The sequence below is a fragment of the Brachyistius frenatus genome, unplaced genomic scaffold (genome assembly GCF_029030835.1).
Source record: "Brachyistius frenatus isolate BFR_SWC_R1_liver_20210118 unplaced genomic scaffold, ASM2903083v1 Contig_5, whole genome shotgun sequence".
NCBI lineage: Eukaryota > Metazoa > Chordata > Actinopteri > Embiotocidae > Brachyistius > Brachyistius frenatus.
Window position 1 is genome coordinate 6,816,305 of NW_027210604.1, and position 22,089 is coordinate 6,838,393.

The window sequence follows — 22,089 nt, forward strand, 5'->3', positions numbered from 1 at the left end:
CACCTGCTGCTTTTGAATTGTCTTCCATCTCATTAGTGAGGCGAAGAGCAGCAGTCTGATTCAATTATTGGATGCAACCAGTCAGCTATAGTGTTTTCTATAGCTATTTAAAAGCTAGACTGCGCATGTACTTGTATTTAACTTGAGTATTTCAGTTATCTGCACCTTTATACTTTGACTCCTCTACATTTCAGAGGGAAATATTACCAAAAAAATCATATTAAATTTGGTGCATAATTATTGTCGGTTAAACTACCAAACGGTATAATAAGCAGTTAAAACTGGCACCACACCAGCCAAGTAAAAAAATCAAAAGGGCTGCTAATGCTAGCAAGTCAATAATACAATTTTAACACTGCAAATCACTCCTAATATTGAGAACTTTATCTTATAATATTAACTCTAATTGCCGGACTTTAATAACTATTCCTATTTCTTGTGATCCCTCTACTTTTCCAAATGGAAACACATTGAAGCCCAGAGATAAGATGACATTTTGAGCTCACTATCATCTCAGAGAATCATTAAATTAATATCTGATACCTTTTCTTGTTGGCAACAGCTGGTACCATCCTTGTCATGAAGCTCCTCCTCTTCGTCTTCCTCCTGCATGGTGGCACCTCATACCGGCTGCTTTGTTGTGAGCACGGCACCGTACTGCACGTACAACCAGAAGGTTATGAGGAGGTTATTTCGGCTCTGGCTGCAGCAGGATTCATTCACACTTAGAAAAAAGCCAGCAGCGAAAAACAGCTCTCCCGGGAGCAGAAAGGGAAAACCAGCGTCGTTTTTTTTTTTTTTTTTTGCAGACTGAACGTTTTGCACGGTCTCTTTTGTTTTCTCCGTTTCTGCTGCATCAAGGACGGAGATCCAGCACCAGGGCGATCCATGAGAAGCGCTTTGGATAGGATACCGCCTCAGTATCACGGTAGGCCACGGTCACTGATGGAGATGGATGCACAGATACAGGTAGACGCTGTGCGCGGAAATCAGACAGCGTATATAGAAACGGAATGACATTAAACAAGAGACAGGGGCAGCTGCTGTCATATAACCTCAGAAGAAAATTATAAACCTTTGAAATGTTGCAGAAAAAAACCAGCAATGAAGGTTGCAACAGGATTTATGCTGCGAAATCGCAGTAAAATAGAATATAATGTTACTATTAAGTGGAGTTGCAGATGGTTTATCACTCTTTTTGGATGACTATAAGCTATTTTATTTGTTTGCAATGGAACTGAAGTTTAATATCCAAGCACTGATATTAAGGCTCCAACCGAGACACTAAACAGATGCAGTATCCCAAGACATTCAGCTACCAGCATCTGTGTGCATGCAGGGGTTGAGCCATGGAGGCTGGGAGGCTCGAGCAGCAGGTGGCCAGTGTGGAGAGGGACATCGCCTTCCTGAAGCAGGAGCACCTGGCCATGCTCACCGGTCTGCAGCTGGAGATCACACACCTGAAGAGGCGCTGTCATGGTAAGTCCACTGGTGACCTGCAGGTCTCTATGTGTCTTCATGTCTCTCTGTCACCTTGTCTCATCTTTTACTGCCTGCTGTGCCTGTGCTCCTCTTGTCTGCAGAGCTAAGCTGCGAGCTGGACTCCAGGTTTCCTGACAGAAACACAGCAGGTAAGAAATTACAACTCCTTGCTGACAAGGATGATTTGTGGGAGACGCAGAAAGTTGATATCATAATTATGGAGAGGAAAGCACAAAGGCTGTGCAGAGAAGGACTGAAAATTCACAAGGACACAAGGATGAGGCATAATATATCGTTATTACAGGACACTGAGAGGAAACCTTTGAGACATTTGTATTTCTGCAACGCAGATCGAGTATCAGCTATTAATCCATCCACATACAGATACAGTTTTCTTGTGAGTGTCATCATAAAAAATGAATGTTTCCACCATGTTGGACAATGAGTTCGACACAATAAGATATACAGATTTAGAAGTGTAAATTGTATTCATGCTAAATACCGATACATACTGTGAGTTGAGGTATGAGAATCAGTATAGGGAGAGAAAAGGTTGGATCATTGCATCCATCATGAGTTTTTTTATGGCAGGAAACACTAACAACATGGTTGTTTGGAAGACGTATTATGTTATTCACAACTGTTAAGTGCTTTTGATTTGAAAAAGCAAAACATTGCATCAAATGAAGTCTTTGTTTTATGAGGTAACATTCAAGCACTGCCTCCTCAACAGATGTGCAAAATGCAGTCTAAATCATGGAGAAGTAAAAGTGCTGTATTTTTGTGTATTATTTATCAGTGCATGAAATGTTATAGGAAAAGGATTGATCAAGCAAACAATCTCGGCCTGCCAGCAATTAGCCACCGGGGGGCGTCAGTCAGCATTTTGGGGGGTTCTGGTGTAGCCTGCAGATGTTAGGGCCAGGACTTCCCCTTCTGTGTGCCGACCATTGTTTACAGTCTGATTAACAACTTGAGACGCAAGAATGGCATTGGAGTTGAGAGACAACGTCTACGACAGGATGTTTTCACAATTAGCCAGTTTATACTCGGTTAACATTTTAAAACCCCCACAACAAAATTAATAAAGAGCTGATAGCCGATGGCTTCTGAAATTGCATTTTAGCCAATGAGTTCCACCTCTGTTGCTCTGAACATGGACTGTTTATCTGCATGCAACCAAAGACCTGCTCAAACGTGATTGGTCAATACCACTCGGCCTGCAAATGGAAACCAGAACACTTCCAAAGTCAAAATCTTGTCCCACAGATTCTTCATTCATATGAATATATCTGTTTATAAGACTATCAAGCAGTTGAAATGAAAGAGGTTTTTAGCGTCAAAAGCAGAACAAAGCCTGACATCCTAAGAGATACAAAGATCTCGGCATCTGTGCAATTTTCTTATAGCATTAGCATCTATGGAAACAATGTGTATGTGTGGGCACATATACTCCACTGCATACGATGTGTTTATGTATACTTCTCAGAGGAGGAAGCAGAGCTGGCAGCACGGTGTGAGGCTGCAGAGCGCCTCCTGGAGGACCAGCAGTGCATAATGGTCGCTGCACGTGGGGAGCTGCGGGCCGGCCGGGCCCGAGCGTCAGCACTTGGAAGGAGCCTCAGGGACGAAGAGCGACGTTTCCTGGAGGAGCTCAAACGTCGCAGCCACAAGATCACACTGCTGAGTCGAGAGCTCCAACGTCAAAATGTCACCACGACGACCCTCTGCCACGAGCTCCACGCCGCACGATTAAAACTGTTCCAGCAGCGGCAGAGCTCAGAGTCCGCTGCAGAAAGAGATGAGGAAGCCCGAGGAAAGGAGGGAAACGAAGCGGAAGAGGAAGAGGAGGATGAAGAAGAAGAAGAAGAGGACGATGAAGATGGTGAAGGGGAGGGCTCGGCCTGGCTCCTTTCTCCGCCTCCTCCAGCCTCTTCCAGCCAACCAGAGATGAGACACAAGAGGCGTGTCAGCGTGAGGGAGGAGAGAGTCAGAGCTTGCGTACCACAGGAGAGGGTGACGTCGCCGCAGAGGCCACACCCCATGCCTGACCCCGCCCTCTTCTTGGTACCACTTAGATACCGCCTCCTTCGGATGAACCAACCAATCAGAACGCAGGATGGAGAAGGGATGGAGGACGAGTGGGAGGACATAGAGGACAGCAGGGTACAAAGGAGGGTGGACATGGGAGCAGGAGAGGGAGAAACTGCTCTGTGACGAAGACAGGGAGAGGTGAAGTTGTCTTCCAGCAGGTCTCGGCCAACATCTGATGCAGTTATTCTAGAAAAAAAAAGGTTCAGATGAGAGATATAACCTTGTGATTGTAGATTTCAGGAAGTGAATTAGATATTTAGAGTTAGTTGCACAAGAGTGTGTGATCCAACTTACACATAGACGTATTAACTGAATTTGTCACATTGATGGTACAGCATGTACTTTGAATGTGTGAAGAAATGGGGTCAAGAAAGACTGAATCGGGGTTCATATGGATGCCTTTTGATTTCGACACTGTTGATCACAGCTTTTGCCGATAATTAGTAGCCTCGCCTCTGAGTCTATGAACACTTACACCGTACCGCTCAAAGTGGCAATCTGCTTTTTTACTGCACTAGCCGTATTCCAGGTCCGGAGAGTCACCCTAGAAGGCTTAGGGACATTTTGTATGATTTGCACTTTATTAAATTCATGCAATGTGCCTCGTAATGGCAAAACAGCATTCCTGTTGTCATGTTGTCTGTTTTCAACAGTTAGAAAGGTTTTTAGAGAGACATTTTGATTTGTCAGACAGGTGTTACTGAAAATGAAGGCTCTGTTCTAGTCGAGTGTCTCAGTAAGCAGCATGCACGACAGAGGACTCTGAAACTGAAGCAGCTAAATGGGATTCAGCCATCATTAATTTGTGTTATTTACACTTGTGCTTTTCATACTGTCACAAGTCAAAATATCTTTTGTGAAAAAGGCCTATTTTTAGTCACACATGGTTATCATAGTGCTCAACTGGTTTTGTATAAGGACCCGAGTCGTAGTTTTTGCACAATTATTTCTCAAGTTGTACTGGAGTTTAAACAATTAGTCATATAATCCCTGCTCTGTTTTTATTACTGTAAACTTGTCGTTCGGGGAATAAGAAACATTTTAAAATGTCATGTTCAATGACAATGTTCAATGACAATTTTTGCAATTTTCTGACAATTTATAGACCAAAGGTTTGCCAGTTAAATAAAAAAGTTATCAATAATGAAAATCATCTTTAGTTGCAGCCATAAATTGTAGTTTACAATAGGCCAACATAATAGTAACCCTGCCAGGTGAAACGCTTTACTTTAAACCCTTATATTTATTATTCATAAGCAATATGCAAACATTTAATAGCATAAAATACAAATTGTATTGTAAGCAACTGTAAGGACTTTTTTTTTAGCGTTCATAAACGTGTCAACCACTAGAGACCATCCAGTCATGGGTTCACACAAAGATGAGCAGTAGTTGTAAAAACATACATTAATAAAAACTTACATCAGCTTACAACTGGGTGTTATTAACCATTTTAAAAATGTTTATGTATTACATGACTTGTGAATTACAAGTAGAGGTTTTAAATTGTTACTCACAAGCTTTCATGTCGATTTAGAGCACTGGGTGGCAGTACAACCTAATCTTGACAACAGGGGCAGATCTGTGGGCCTCTTGGTCATTCATGTGTTGATGATCTGGCCAGTGTTGACATAGTTACTCTCAAATAATTAATTTAGGCCTACTTGCTTCTGGGTTCAAATTCAGGATTTGTAATAAGTTCAAGTGTTATAATCATATAATACACCTGTATGAGGGAACTTTCTAGACTTCTTGAAAAATTAAAGAAGAGAGGGCGTTTAGAGTTCAAAGAAGTCTGAGGAGTCTGGCAAAGAGAGGTGTACTTTTCAATATTATCAAAAGAGACATTCATTTCCCAGTGGAATTTTAATGAAGCAGTAGTGGCATTTTAATTAAATGAATAGATTTGTCACGTCAGTGACAAACTGGCTATTATGATTTTCTACGTAAACAATAAATGGTACAAATAAATTGAAGAAAAAAGTATAATTTCAGTAGCAGTGTTCTAATTTATTCATTATGCGTTTTTGAGTCATTAAATAAAACATTTTTTAAGCACTAACAACAACAACAACAACCACAAACAACTGAGTAAACATGTAACAATCAGTGTCCGGTGTGCTCGCGCAACTTGTCTCCTTGCAAACGTCCCGTTCTAGAACGTTCCCACCGTTGTCTTGGCGACTGTGCTCAGAATGTTAATTGTCTCTCTGCAGCGCTGCCGTGGCAACCAGAGAGCTGCTTTCCAGCTCGTGCCAAAAAAAAAAAAAAAAAAAAAAAGGGGGGGGGGGGCGCGCGCGCGCGATAACGGAATTTACAGCACTTTGCGTTGGAGGAGGCGGGCGAGCGGTGTCATGTTTGTTGTAGTTTTCATAGGTGGCTTAAAAATGTGATGAGGTGTGCCAGACCTTCTGCTGCTATTTATACACCACCTGCACGTGCTCACATTCAAGGTTGCTCGAGAATGAGTGGACTGGTCTCAAGACAGGAAGTTACATCACGAGCGGCAGAGAGGTCGCCCTCTTCTGGACTTGGATGGGTACTATGTTTGTGCATGTGCATGTGTGTGTGAAGAGAGAGGCCCTGCTGGCTCTGTCACAGCCCCTCTTCACCCATGAAGGGCAGAAACACACACCCATGCACTGACACACAGTTTGTCTAACGTGGTTTTGCAGCAAGGACAGGGGAGCCTCCTGCTCCAGAGGGGAAGCTGGGGAAACTCAGCTCTGTGTTTTCAGCAGGATGAACAGCAGGGAAATCTGGAGAAGATGACACAAGACTGACCGACTCTTCCCCCTTTCTACACTGGCAGGTAGGACCAACCGATTTATTGCACTGATACGTATGAAATTGATGTGATTTTGTTCTTGTGTTTGAGATTTATATTTTCATTTTCCGTGAATGAGCTTGAACCGGTTGTGTTACTTTCATAAAAAACAAAACAAAACTGTGTCCATTTATCAAAACAGCCAATGTCTGTTTTGATTTGGACATGTTTATGTGGCCTTACAGGCATTTTCTTAACTCTAAACTTGTACCCAGTGTACCTTTTCATCTGTCTTCTAGGGTTCCCACATATCTGACATCATTCCAGAGGTCATCTGATGAGATTAAGTCTCCAAAGTTTTCCACGCCTTTCCAGTGTAAGGTGACACCACTGCAGGAACACTTCATAATCATCCGGTAATCAGCTGTTGTCTAAGGCTCTTAGCCGCTTGTATTCACACGTGCCACACAATCAGACACACGCGCACACGTGACAGTGCCAAAACCTTCCTCAGTTTAGCTGCTAGATTCAAACAAACAATGAACGGCAGGCCGAAGAAGAGTTTCACTGGATGACAGGTCAGTTTCACCTCTGATTACACCCGGCAGCGGGGTGTGGTCAGGAGTCACCTGTGGCCACACGTTGCAGTGATGTCAAGGTGTCCTAACCACACCCTCAAGTACACCTCTACATCACTGCAGCAAGCTGAGAAGTTAAATGTTGCTATAAGCGATAGAAATGTTCGCCGAAGCTGCAAAAATAAAAACCAAGTTATAATCCCTTGTTGTTTATCTTTACGTTTCTCTCTCTTTCAGGCGACCTAAACGAAGGCACCATGGGAAACATACTCCAGTGCTGTCACACACTGTCAAACTACTTTAAGTGTAAGGATGCACCGGCCCGGGGCGAGGTGGAAAGATCCCCTCTGCTGTCCAGCGGCGAGAGTGAATGTGAATCTCCCAGCTTGCCGGACGACTTGGAGGACGATCTGTTAGCCGCCTCCACCGGCGTGACAAACCCAGCCCTCGAACCAGAGCACTTCCTGTTCCCTGACATCATCCTAAGCAGCAACCTAGGAGGGGATGTGACTCTGGTGGAGCCGATGGTGTGTCTGCTGGTCTCTGAGGAGGAAGAAGGAGTGAGGACAGATGAGCCAGTCGATGGAGGACAAGAGAGGAGTAACAGGGAGAGGGACAGGAGCTACTCCGAGGTTGAGACGCAGACGGAAGCCGAAACGCAGATCGGTACTGGGGTGCAGACTCAGACAGAGTCACAGGCAGAAGTTCAGACACAAACAGAGATACTCAAGTGCAATAAGAGAGAAGTGAATACACTCACAAACACTGGCACTGCAAAGGAGACGGATGATTGGGAAGAGCAAGAAATACTGAAACAGTTGGATTTACTTTTAGAGGCGCAAACATCACAGGAGACAAGCTCAGAAATCGACACGAAACAAAAGAAAGAAATAGACTCTGGAACTTGGTCTGACATGGAAGTTTTAGCTGAGTTAGAGCTGCCGTGGAAAGCAGGAAGACAGACGGAGAAAAACAAACCTCATGAGTTTGAAGTGACTTTAACAAATCAAACATTACACGAGGAACAAAACAGCAACCTGATTAAGGATTTTAAAACCCGATGAGGAGAATGTCTTCATGTTTCAACCGAGTGTTGTTCCTGCTCAGGGAAATACAGAGTTTGCCTGGACGGAGCAGCACGAAAAGCAAAGCGCTGAATCAGAGTGCACTTCGGTGATATTGACTGAACACGAGGGAGACCTGCTGAATGAGAGCATTGCTGAAGGGGAGTCACAGAAGACGAGAACACACGTCAGTAATAACACCGACGCTGTGGAGAACTTTGACCCCGGTGAGCGTCGCCTGGACCGGACGCAACGCGGTAATCAGGATGCTGAACAGACGGTCGAGGCGACTGCGGTGTCGCACCAGACTCTAAATGCAAATATACACGCAGACACAAACATATCTAAGGACCTCACAGCTCGAACAGCAGGTCAGCCTGTTTTAAATGCAGATCGTGTTCAGTGTCGGGAAAACTCCGACCCGCCAAAGAAGGAAGAAGACAGCGGCACAACTCTGCGGCATGTTTCCGAGTTGGAGACAGCGGTGCCGCTGGTGGAGACTAAAGAAGGAGCCGAGCTGAAGCAAATGACCCTGTTTCTCGTTGACAGACTGTTTCTTGCCGCACCACATGTCAAAGGTGTGTGGATTTTATTTTGTGTTCCAAAACAGTCCTGTTCAAATGTGCAGCTCGTACAGAGGCGCATCGCGATATTGAGGATAATAAATCAAAAGAGAAAATTACTGAACTATTATTGCATTTTAGCACTTGGCCGTGATTTAAATTTAACAAGAAAATTGGAAACTGGAAAAGGAAATTGGATGTTGAAATGAAAAACTGATATTGTGAAATGGTGGTTTGAAAATTAAAAGTGGAAAGCCAAAGCTGAAATGTTAGAAACAAAATGGGAACGAGTAAATGAAAACAGGTGGAGAATGGAAAAACTAAAAGTTAACTTCATAAATTATTTGTTTTTGCTTTCCCTGTTTTAGCATCTTCTTCAACTGCATGTTTTAATTCAAGACTTAAACATCAGTGATGTTTATCTATCACTGATTATCTGACATTGAAATATAATAATGCAGATTTATTTTCCATTGACACCTTTGATATCAAATCTAGAAAAAACGATTCATTATATCATGCAGAATTTTTTTTTTTTTTTCCTCTCACCCGATTTTTGTCTCCTCTGACAGCACCTCCAAATCATACTGAAGAAAGCCCTGAGGACGACCTCCCAGAGCAGTCTGATGGGGACACAAGGAAACAACTTAGCATCCGAGACATCGTTGATCTCCAAGAGACGGGCTTTACTGTCAGAATTCAGCCTCCTGGAGCTGAGAGTTTTGAGCTTCAGGTTCTGCTGCAGTTCTGTCACTTTTTTTGCTCAAGATACTTCATTTTGTCTTAATGGCACTCAAGTCCGGCTCTCTGTTTCCCCTCCTCTCTCAGGTGTCGGGCCAGATGTTGGTGGCAGAGCTGCACCAGGTGCTTATGGATCACGAGATCACCTGCCACCGCACATCCTTCTCACTGCAGCTGGGAGGCGTAGCGCTCGAAAGCCTCGCAGAGCTGCACTCCATCCAGGGCATTCAGGACAGAGCGCTGATCAAGGTGGTGGAGGGTAACTGCTTCTTCCTCTTATTTCTTCTTCATATGTATTTTTTTTTTTTTTGGTGTGTGATTCGTATTTCACTTTTGAGTTCAACACTTCAGCATCTGACTTCACGCATCAGGACCTTCACATATCAGGAGGCTCTTTTTACTGTCAAAAAACAAGGCCGAAGCCTCCAGTATGGTCAAACAGTGTAATATGAAGCTGTGATCACCTTTTGTTATCATATCACCTCGACAGATAGGTGGCGTGAATGGCAGACATAATTCGAGTTTCCCTTGCAAATTAAGAAAAATATAATTATAAAATAATGTATCCCACATGGAATACATCAGTAATGAATGAACAGGTCAGCATTGCACCAAATTCCATGTAGCTGGCACTTTACTTCCAAAAAGGTTTTAAATGATTTCTATTTTTTAATCATTTATGTCTCAATTTTTATGAAGTTACATCTAAAGTGGTATTTTTAAATGTGTTTACCTTTTGTTTTTGTTCCAAGCAGAAGACTTATTTCTACATTTGTGCCTCAAAAGTAGACAATACAGTTATTCCGATTTTTTTTAATTTTTTTTATTCAATTGTTATCTTTTATCATGATTTACTGCATAAGAAAAAACTTTCCATCCATTGTCCACACGTCTATGCACTTCATAAGCTCCGTTGGTCTTGTTGCAGATTCGTACTCGGTGCGTGATGCTCGTCTTCATCTCAGACATGTACGTGATCTTCTGAGGAGCCTCGACCCTGCAGATGCATACAATGGAATGAACTGCAGCTCGCTGTCTTACCTCACTTTTTACACTAGGGGAGACAAAGGTAATGTTGTTCTCTCATGCCGCCTCACATCAGGCTTTGTCTTAGTTTTTCTGTTATTTTCAACCCTATTTTTCTCCATATTCATCCCTTCAGATAGTGAAAACGTTGGGAAGAGGCGAGCTTCTGAAAAGGGGTCTGTTGACTGCAGCCCTCCAGAATACATCCTCCCCAGATGTAAGGACCGACCACTTACTCCACTGCAGCCGGTCAGAGATGACTGGAAGGTGAGAGATCAGCTTCTGTAAATGGAAACCTGGCTGGTTAAATAAATTACATTCACTGAAACATGTATTCAGTTGAAGTGAAACGACAGTGGCATTACAGCCTTTACAGTGTCTGCGGGTCCTGACCATGAGCAGCTGGAACCCTCCTCCAGGAAACAGGAAGATGCACGGGGACATAATGTACCTCAATGTCCTGACGATGGAAGACAAAGAGCTGAACATTACATCCTCTACGCGGGGTTTCTTCCTCAACCAGTGAGTGTTAAACTGTTCAGCCATCTGCAAGTTTGCAAGGTTGGGAAAAGTGACGAGTTTTCGTTCATAATGGCAAACAATTTTGTACAGATGTTTCCAACTCTGTTGAATTTACTTAATCTTTTATAAACGGGCACACAGAATTCTGGAAAGATATTTAGGTTCCCAAACAATATTACCAAATCTTGAAAGCTATTGGGTTATTTGCCATGATTTCTTTTAATCTAGTGTCATCATCAAGTTGCAGCTTGTCCAATACATTTATGTATGACCAAATACCATGTTAGCATTAAGCTCAAGGCACGACCAAAGTACAGTCACAATGCTTCAAGCATGACTTTAGATTCTTGTTGTCTATTTATATAATTTGCGACAAAATTTTGCTCTCAATGTTACGTAACTAAGCATGTCAACCATCAACAGTTATTTACGACGAGGACAGTAGAACCAGCTTGTCCGTTTCTCTGCCTCCTCCAGGTCAACTGCCTTCAACTTCAACCCTAAACCTGCAGTTCCCAAAATCCTTTGCCACTCTCTAGTCGAGCTGCTGAATCAAGTCAGTCCTACTTTCAGGAAAAACTTCAGTGCCCTGCAGAAGAAGAGGTGAGAAAACTGTCAATAAATCATACTAATACAACAATAAGTGATTCAGTTTTACATGATTTTACGTGAAGCTGGACAAAAATGCTTTCTGTCACTTGCTGTGAACCAGAGTTCAGCGACACCCTTACGAGCGGATCGCCGCACCCTTTCAGGTCTTCACGTGGATCGCCCCTCATGGAGACCACATCCTTGACTGTGTCAGAGCGGAGGAGACTCACACCAGTTGTATGGGCCAGGACGAGCACACAGCTGGGCAGGTTGCAAACACAAAATAAGGGACACAATCTAAATTTGAGAAATGTAACATTGCAGTAAAGTAGAGGACACATACATGCACAAAAAATGATTTCATTTGACAACACATCTGAGGTGAACTGATAGTGATGCTGCTGATATTTAGGTTGTGTGTTGCGCCCTCAGAGTCGAGACTGGAACGAGGAGCTGCAGGGAGGCAGGGAGCTTCCCAGAAACTCCCTTCAGGAGCGTCTGCACAGAGAGAGGAGCATATTCAAGGTGAAACGACAGGACTCCGAACATCTTCTGTTCTGTCTCTGATTAACAGTCAGAGAAGCAGATGTATGATCATCAGTTTTAAACCCCTGAAGCATTGACCATGAGTAGGGAACTTAAATGTGTCCTCATACTTCCTCTGTACTGTTCAGCTTTGACTGTCAACCTCCTCTTTCCTCTTCCTGCTCTGGGACTAGATTAGTGTTTCTCTCGTTAACTCTTACATTTTAATCCCTCCATCCAGACCAACAGTGACTTTGTTGCCGCTGCAACACGAGGTGCGGTGGCCGTTGTCGACGGCAACGTCATGCCGTTAAACCCTGGAGAATCGCCTCACATGCAGATGTTCATGTGGAACAACCTGTTCTTCAGCCTGGGGTTCGACATATCTGAGCACTACAGACCACTAGGGGGCAACACTGCCGCTCACGCTGCTGCCATCTGTGACCTGAGAGGAGCACAGGTAGAGATCCTGACAACAGTCTCAAACTGAGTGGTGAGGTGTTAGGGTGCATTGACTGTTTAATCTGGCCTGTTTGAGTGTTTATCTCAATACTTTATTATATTCAATGATACTAAAAGGATATTATTTGGATATTTAAGGAAAAATTGGTCCCAGAAAATAATCTCAACCTCACCTAATCTAATCCCTTCGCACATATTTAAATCATCCATAGAAATGATTTAATGTTCTTGCGGTCATATACTCACGTTGCTCTTGTACAGGCGTATGCATCTGTCGACACAGAGGGGCTTCACACACTTGGGTCAGCTGTGGTGGATTATCGTGGTATCCGTGTTATTGCTCAGACCATCGTTCCTGGGATACTGGAGAAAAGCCATGAGCAGACTGTCGTCTATGGCTCTAATGACAATGGAAAAACTGTTTTTACACACCCAAGGTAACACACACACTCGCATGAAACACTTTCAACTGTCACAAGTCAAACAGAAAAACAGACAGGAACACATTTTTCTCAGCATCACTACATCTGATCAGAAGTGTGTTTGACGGCAGGTTTCTGGAGCTCCTGGATAAAGCCAGTAAACCACTGAGAATCCAGCGTCACCAGGTGCTGGACCACAACAATAGCCCAGTGGAACTCTGCTCCGGCATCGAGACCATCGGCATCCTGGGTAACGACGGACGACCTTACATCTTGGACCTCCTCCGGACCTTCCCTCCAGATCTGAATTTCCAATTCTCAGAGACAGAGGAGACGAGGGAGGAGGTGCCGAAGGAGTGTCAGAGCTTCGGTTACCCGCGGCTCCATCGCCACAGCCTGGCCAGCCTTAGACCGGAGCTGATTGAGGCCTTCGTCCAGCACAGGTGAGGAAGAGGACATCTGGAGCCCTTTGATGAGTGTTTGGACACAGATGCAGCCACCATCTCACTGTTAAGCCATCATGTTGAACTGAACTTTGTAAATGAGATGTCTTAATCCTCTTATCTTGTGCTTTCTGTTGCAGGTATGAACTTTTTGTGAAGATGGTGTCACAGGAGCTCAGCCAACTGGAAGGAGAGGATAAAGCCTCCGAGCTGCTTGAAGAGCCGGGCTGTGAGCAGAGAACTGGAGACATGGGTGAATAAAACCAGATAAATGAAGTTATAGGATAAACATATTGATTAACCAAAGATAAAATGGGTCACTGCAAAGAAAATAATACAAATTAGGGTTTGAAACAAATATAGATCGTTAATATATGGAAACAATATCCTCACAAGGTGGATTTAGTTGTTGTTCTAGAGCCTTGGATCACATCTCATCATCTGTTTCAGCAGATTGATTTTGCTCTGTTTTCAGGAATTGAGAAATGTTCAAATATTCTGTTTTTCCTGAATGTGACCCACTCAAGTACTGTACTTGTATTTCACTTGAGTTTATCCACTGCCCAGCTGTTTAGCACTTTTACACAACTCAATTTTACAAACTGCTATTCTTATTTTTCACTTTCGAGATTAGAATTTAACATACAAATTTTAGTTCTGAAAATAGGATGCATTGTCACAGATTCAACTAACTATTACAGTTTGTTCCACCTCAACCTATTGCGTGTTTATCCATCAATAATGATGAAACGGTGATAAAATATAAAGCAATATGACTCTCAGAGGTCATTCTGCTGCATAATAACTATTTTTGATGAAAATAAATACTTAATTAGAGGTTCTGAATACCTCTTCTGCCATCATTCAATTCTAGTTTTGGAAACATTGCAAAAACAGTCTCGCGTCACGATCCATAAAGTAGCTTTGGAAATGAACTTGTACCCCATGTGGACCTAATAGAAAGGTCCAGAACAGCCACTAAATAGACTCCTCAAAGGCTGCTAACCTAAAGGAATCATTCTTGTTAAGGGCTAATGATAAACTTACACCAATTAATAGACCCTCAAAATTGTGTAAATATACATACGTTAATATATATGTATGGATACTTGTATGTTAACTCACGACTGAGGTGAAAGAAACTGGTGAGGATTAGCTGACTGTGATCATGTCAGTTAATAATGCATTTATATTTTACTTTTGTAGAGAGAAGAAATGTGATCCTGAACGCTTGTAAAGCTGTCGGATCAGTGAGCGACTCGTGCTTTGACATCCGCTTCAATCCTGATGTTTGCTCTCCAGGTACTGAATGCACTTGTGCTCACACACACGCACAAACACACACAGAGTCATGTATGTTTTTATGAGTATGAGAGTCAAGTTAAACCTGTGTGTCTTTGCTGCAGGTGCTCGTTTCTCCTCTGAGTGTGTTGAGGAGCTTCGGAGGCAGAGACGGTTGTTGTGGGACGCGGCTGCTTTTCTGCTGTCCAATCAGATTCCAGCATTGGTGAGTACTGAGTGGAGCGGTGATGTTCAGGTCCACTGTGTCATGTGCATGAAGTCTAAGATGATGTGTGTGTTTGTGCCGTAGCTGAGGGACTGTCTCGACCACACAGCTGTGCCGATGGACGGAGCGACCTTGACCTCAGTGCTACACCAGCGGGGGGTGAACGTACGATATCTGGGCACCATACTGAGCGAGCTGGAGAGGGTGGAGGAGAGGGGGAGACTCGGACACATACAGGTACTTAATACCTACCTAAATACCTAATTATCTCTGTCTTATCCCTGTTAAGCTGCAGAAAGTTACAAAACATCTCACTTAATATCATCAGCACATTCTTTCAGGTCAACCAGATTACACCAGCAGGGTTGGCAGGAAGACATACTAAATACTAAATACAAAATACAAAAATACAAAGATAAACAGTATGTTGTGTCTGATAATTATGGGAAGTATAGGAAAAAATTATTCTCAAAAGAACAGGGCCCAGAATCAAGGAAGGGAAAGGTCAATTCTTGGCGAGAACGTTTTACAGACGACAAAAGGAAGATTTGAAAAAATGCCTGTCAGCTATGACTTGAACTCTTATATAAATCAAACACTGCGAATATTAATATTACAAGTAACTGAGCAAGAAATAACAGGAACAAGAATTGCAGACTGAGGGGCACTACTTAATCATAGTTTTAGATTTAAATAAGACAATACAGTAAGTTTTTCTACAGATAAATTGCTAAACTTTCTCTCATCATTGTCTGTCATAATAGGATCATGAAATCTTAACATTGTCCACAAGAGTGAAAAATACCTGACCAAAACATAAAAACAGCACAATTACATGCAGTTTAACATAAAGAACAAATATGGTAAGAACACTGAAATAAACACATCAGAATAAAGTTCTCCAATGTGCACTAAATACACATAAATTCTTAATAAAGAATCTAAAAGTGGAACATAAAATAAAATACTGTGGAGCAAGATTCATGGCTCGAATTAGGTTTGTTTAAAATGCTGATTACGGTAAGAATAAAAGTTTTCTTTAAAATATTTTGGTTGCCAAAGAGTCTCACACTGAAGAAATAAAGTGTGAGAACTGTCCAATAACTGATCACATGTTCCCTCATAGAGAATTTCTGTCAGCGAAGTCGTCATCAGAAGTGCGAAACACATCTTCAGGACCTATCTGCAGGTGATCAAATAAAGTAAAATATCAGAACATAACACTTTCCAATCCAGCATTCATTTTCTAATATAAACACGTGTCTTATTCTCTCCCAGGATGTTGAACCTGCAGCTTTCTCTGCAGCTGTCAGTCACTTCCTGAACTGCCTCCTGAGTTCCTCCTCCAGTTTCAACGACTCCTGCTCAGATGAGCTGCTCACTCGTCGCAGGAGCCGCCGACGCCGGAGCCGAGTCACCGCGCTGACAGACAGTGTGTGGGCTAGACTGACTTCCAGTGAGCTGTGGAGCAGAATCAGGGCGGAGGCACGAGATTATTACCACTACACAATTGACAGGTGCGTCTGTGTCTCTGTACATGTGCTGGTTCCGGGATATGTGCTGCAGGATTTTTACATTTTTATCCTCTCTGTGTTCAGTGAAAGTATAGATGGGGTAATAGAAAAGCACAACCTTCAGAGGATCTCCCTACTGAGAGAGATTGCCATCAAGACAGGCATCCAGGTCAGACATCTACCATTAATCTCTTCAAAATATATTTAAATGTGAAATTTTATCAATTCCGCTCATCTTAAAACTGCTCAAGGCAAGAAATGTTTGCTGAAATCACAACATTTGTATCAATAATAATCATATCTGGGGCTGCAATAGATTAAAGCTGCTCATGCCCACTGCTCTGTTTGACCACAGTGTCACAGGCAGGACGTTTTTATGGCTCAAACAAAGTCAGCAAATAATGATTTTGCAAGTCATTTGGAAATGGTTGAACTTGCTGCAAAAGCTATTTTTTTTGATCAATTTTTTTGGTCACAACTCTATTTTGTTGAGCTCACACATAAAAAAGTAATTTTATATTTAAGGCTGAGTTCTGGGCTTATATTTATTTCCCAGCTAATGTTTTATCATCACACAAAAAACAGAGGCGTGCAGTCATCTGGGATCTAAACTTAAGAGACTTCTGGAGCTCTTTTCAAATTAAAAACAAGTCAAAAGATATTTAGAAATATTGTAATGTATTGTATTGTAAGTTTGTAAGTAGGAGTAAAAGTGAAAGATTTCTACTTTAATCTTTCCCTTAAGTCAAAAATTTTACTCGTGGCAGTTTAATACACTTCAGTCCCTGCTAAACAGGTTGAGGGCTGACGTTATATTGCAGATTTTTTTGGTGGCTTAAGTCCGACAAGTCTTTAAAAGCTGCAGTGATTTGGGGTAGTGACTTCCAGCAGCTGAAGTCCAAAGTCATTAAGTGCAGTTTTAAAATGCAACTGTTCCCCTGTTCTGTGGATTTAGGTGCAGCTGAGGGAGTATGTGTTTGAGTCTCGACACAGGCCAGTGTTTGGTGAGGAAGATGTCGTGAACATGTTCCCTGTGGTCAGCCATCTTAAACCTTCGTCAACAGATGCCACGCAGCTTGTGCAAAAAGCACAGGTGGCAGTACAGCAGGGTGAGAGACATAAGCATAAATACAAACACTTACAACGGCATGAAATATATATGTATATATATATATCATCAAGTGTTTCATCAAGTGGATATATGTATATGTATATGTTTACATTTAGGGCAGCATGGAGGCCTCACCTGTAAGTAACTGACCATTAATCAGAGGGCCCGTATGGAAAAGTATCTGGACAGTGAGTGTGCTGTGTGCTGCGTCAGTCCACGGTAGATTTTCATTTTTCAGCAAGTATCAGCTGGCAAAAAGACCATCGACCTAAAAATGTCACACAGTACTGGTCATGTCTTTGATTTATCAAGTATAGTTACCAATATACTAGCACAATGTGCAAGTGGTTTAAGCCTTGAGGACAATGTTGCTAGGCAACGGCAACATGCATTACAGTACATGGAAAATTTTAAATTATTTGGTGTTTTTTGCCTTGTAAAATTGGGTTAAGGAAGGAAAGAAAATTTTAATAATTATTATTTTTTAAAGAAGTAGCATTCTCAGTTGTGTGTGAGGGAGTTAAAACAAACAATACACACATGCACATTGGGTTGTTCTTGTTCACTGTAGTTGTTCCTGCTTTCCATACTGGCCATAAAAACAGGGCAATATCCACAGTCCTCCCTCTGTAAAAATACATTCAGAGTCCAAAACATGAGAAGATATCTTCATATCTACATGTGAATCTATCCTTTACCATGTAACAGGTTATAAATACCCACTAATGGCCGACTAATAAAGGGTCATTCAAATTAACTGTTCTCGTGCGCGTAATAAGTGCGACTCCACTTAAGGCACCATAAGGTCATATGAACTGCCCACTCAGTGCATGTACACATATAGTTTGGGTCACCACTCTCACATTTAACACAATGTACGGCTTCATGTTTGCTTTTAGGGCTTCTGAGAGACGGCTACGAGTTGATTGGCCAGGCCCTGACTCTGTTCAGCAGCGTGTGTGGGGTCCTGCATGAGGATGTGTGCATGTGCCTGCGCCTCCTCGGACGGCTCAGCTACATCTTGGGAGAAAACACAGATGTAAATATACCTACCTACCTACCTACCTACCTACCTACCGTGCTCACCTACCTATCTATCTATCTATCTATCTATCTATCTATCTATCTATCTATCTATCTATCTATCTATCTATCTATCTATCTATCTATCTATCTATCTATCTATCTATCTATCTATCTATCTATCTATCTATCTATCTATCTATCTATCTATCTATCTATCTATCTATCTATCTATCTATCTATCTATCTATCTATCTATCTATCTATCTATCTATCTATCTATCTATCTATCTATCTATCTATCTATCTATCTATCTATCTATCTATCTATCTATCTATCTATCTATCTATCTATCTATCTATCTATGTTATCTACCTCTGTTTTAACCTGGTTGCACACTTCTGAATCATCCCCCTCATCTGGTTTTGTAATGTGGCCAGTATGATCCAAACAGAGAAATCATCAAGTGTTTCTCTTATTTTGTCCACGTCTCACAGGCCCTCAGCCACCAGGAAAAGGTAGTAATGAGTAGTGAGAGAGTGCAAGGTATAGACCATCCACAGACCATACAGGATTATGTGAGTTCCTTTTTCATCTGTTCACAAACAACAACACAATGTTTACTCTGCATCTTACTTAACTCTGTTAATGTAATATTTTTCTTTTGCCTTCTCCTGTCTGTGATTCAGATTCATCTGGCCTTGTACTGCTTTGCTGGAGGCCAACACTCAACCTCCTTACAGCTGCTGTATCGCGCTCGGTACCTCACCCTGCTCGTTAGTGGAGACGACCATCCACAAGTTGCACTGCTGGATGTAAGACCCAGTCATTGTTTTTTTTTTTTTTCTTTTTTTTTCTTTCTTTCTTTCTTTCTTTCTTTCTTTCTTTCTTTCTTTCTTTCTTTCTTTCTTTCTTTCTTTCTTTCTTTCTTTCTTTCTTTCTTTCTTTCTTTCTTTCTTTCTTTCTTTCTTTCTTTCTTTCCTTTCTTTCTTTCTTCCTTTCTTCTCTTTGTGGTTTTTCAAGGGTATAGTTTGTTAAATTCAATTCTACAAAAAGTACAACAAATCAGAAGAGAACCAACAAATGATTTTTTTTTTCTTAGCTAAGGCTGAATGTTTGTTTGTTTATTGTACAAAATCTCTCTTCGATCCTCCATGTACACTGCCATCAATCATTAGTGAAAAGGGACAAAAGATAATGACTATGTTTCACAAGAAAATAATGTAAAAGGGAATAAAAAAGACACATTTTAGAATGCAAGAAAAAAAACGTATTCAGCTACTGTTGTAGAAACCTTTTAGGACTCCTGTGGAATAAAACTTGAAGAAAGCTTTTTTTCTACAAATATACAAAAAAGTGAATAACCAATTTAAAATACAAATAAGCTACTGCAATTTGAAGTCTCATTAAATCAATAAAACACTGACGGCAGCCTTAAGAAAATCTGCTGGTATTTCAGCAACCAGTCCTCACTCATATTAGTGCTGAAAGGTGTAGTTACATCTCAGTCATGTGTTAATATCACTGTTGTCCTCCACTATGTTAGAGTATGCTGGGCCTCGTGCTTCATGCACTGATGGAGTATGAGCTTTCTCTGAAGTTCCTACAAACTGCCTTAATTTTAACCTCAAAATACCACGGTGCCACATCCACGAAGCATGCGCACAGGTATGTATACAGTTTCTAATTCCTCTTTTGTCTATCCTGATAATGACAATCAGGTGAATAGAAAATACATAGATGACAACAGATTACAGTTACAGACAACCTGAGACAAGCTTGCTGCCATGCTCTTGTTCACATACTATTCCTTCTTTCCCTTTATATAAAAATGTCTTTCTGTGTCTGTCGTCTGCGCAGTCATCATCTGCTCGCCACTGTGTACGAGAGCAAAGGAGAGTTTCGGTCTGCACTGCAACACGAGAAAGAGGCTTATTCAATCTATAAGAGCCAGGTATGCTGGAATACCACGTGTACTGGCGTTATGTGTGTATGATGCGCTCATTATTTTACCTGATAGACTCCACTGTTGCACTCATGAAGGTTGGTGAGAACCATTGCAATACGAAGGAAAGCTCCGAGTACCTGAAGAGTCTCACTCAGCAGGCTGTGATGCTTCAGAAAGCAATCAACCACATCTACAGCAACAAACCCAGTGCCTGTATCCCACCTCCAAAGGTTTGTACAGGAAAGGTTATATCACCTGTAAACACACACACACACACACTTGCATTTCTGGTTGTGTAATACTTGTCTCATCTGATTTCCTCTGCAGTTTACCACGCCAAGCCTTCCCGCAATCCTTCAGCAGCTCAACTTGACGTGTGGAATCATTTTCATCCCCCTTAGGTGACGGAAAGAGTCATAGAATCCAACATATCTGCTAATGCTCATCTCACCTGTTCATTATTTTTGATAAAAGGAGAATGTAAATGACTTATACTGTTATTATTTTGTCTTCCTTTCTAGTGCTGAAGAAATTGCAGACTTGAGGAGTGAGTTGAAAGGAAAGGAAAAATTTAAAGTGGAAGAGCTGGAAAATCAAATATTAAAGCAAAAAGGCTTAAAAACAGACGACAACAGACAACAATACTGAACTGTGGACTAAAGGGACAGTTACCATAGGACACCTGTATTCTTTATGAAAACAACCACAGACCATGAGCAACAATGGCAAACGAAAGCCAGGTAAATAGCTGGTGTTCATAAGTAGGTTACCCAGATACAGGCGTCTCCTTTCAGAAAACAAGTTTGTTCTGCTTTTGTCTATGCCTTTGAAATATATGGGATCTGTGAATGAGCTCTGCAGGCTGTAACTTTGATGGCAAATGTGTATAACTCTCCTCTTTTTTGTCTGAAAAATGCACAAATGCTAAATAGATGAATGAAAATGCTGCTACATGAATGGACAAGCACAGTGTGTTGATACTCCTGCTACTGAGGAAAATGTGGAGACAGTGTGCTAAAAGTCCAAATCTTCTTGGATTTTAAGGATTTACTGTCATCTTGTAATTCCCTGTGTGTCCACAGGGTTTCACACTTGTACCATGGACATTTCTCAGAACGTGATAGATGATTTGTCTTTGCCTGAAATTGAAATCACCTCTAGGACTGGTTTGAATGTGTACTTGTAGCTCATTATAATTTAATCCGTGTCGTTGTCATTTATAGCCAGGTAACTATGATAAGCATTAGTCACAGACCCTTTTATCTTGTCATTCTACAAGAGCAAGTCAAATAAAGTGTTATCTAAATGGCTGCCTAAGCTGAAAAGAAGTATATTAGACTTTGAACTTGTAAGTGACATTTTGTGGAGTTGGTCCACTGACTAACTGCAAGCTTTTTGAATTTCATAATGGACATGACCACAAACATCTGCTATGCTGTGAATCTGAAAATGTACCAATGTAGCGTAAAAGTATTCTAGGTCTTCTTGAAGTTTCCTCGGATTTGTTTTCGTGATTATTTACACATACAAAGCAGCTGCATGATTTTGTCAGGAGGACAGTCTGTCCTCCAGCTGCTCACTTATTGTACAATTAACATTTGTTCATATCAAAAACGTAAACCGCTCATCAGAACAATAATAATAAAAAAAAACAAAACCGAAGGTACAACATTTTATTTTCATAGTGTGGGTTTTCCTTTAATTA

At 41.6% G+C, this 22,089-nt stretch overlaps 2 protein-coding genes across 2 annotated transcripts; both read left to right on the forward strand.

Annotated features, from left to right (window-relative positions):
- Positions 1-603: 603 nt before the first annotated feature.
- Positions 604-4,198, forward strand: LOC138633374 (coiled-coil domain-containing 92B-like). Its single transcript, XM_069719574.1, has 4 exons — positions 604-928; positions 1,340-1,479; positions 1,584-1,631; positions 2,972-4,198. The coding sequence occupies exons 2-4, from the start codon at positions 1,350-1,352 to the stop codon at positions 3,697-3,699; spliced, it is 906 nt and encodes a 301-aa protein (XP_069575675.1). The 5' UTR covers positions 604-928; positions 1,340-1,349; the 3' UTR covers positions 3,700-4,198.
- A 1,714-nt stretch (positions 4,199-5,912) lies between these two features.
- Positions 5,913-21,872, forward strand: LOC138633384 (clustered mitochondria protein homolog). Its single transcript, XM_069719587.1, is given in 31 exon segments — positions 5,913-6,388; positions 6,643-6,719; positions 7,159-7,973; positions 7,975-8,563; positions 9,121-9,281; positions 9,377-9,548; positions 10,218-10,358; positions 10,452-10,582; positions 10,683-10,837; positions 11,315-11,440; positions 11,550-11,697; positions 11,861-11,953; positions 12,195-12,413; positions 12,677-12,852; positions 12,969-13,280; positions 13,421-13,533; positions 14,487-14,582; positions 14,687-14,787; positions 14,872-15,024; positions 15,914-15,976; positions 16,066-16,304; positions 16,386-16,470; positions 17,257-17,410; positions 18,312-18,451; positions 18,934-19,014; positions 19,126-19,251; positions 19,983-20,104; positions 20,297-20,390; positions 20,480-20,614; positions 20,712-20,785; positions 20,906-21,872. Coding segments are annotated over 29 exon segments (5,121 nt in total). The 5' UTR covers positions 5,913-6,388; positions 6,643-6,719; positions 7,159-7,178; the 3' UTR covers positions 21,033-21,872.
- Positions 21,873-22,089: the final 217 nt, after the last annotated feature.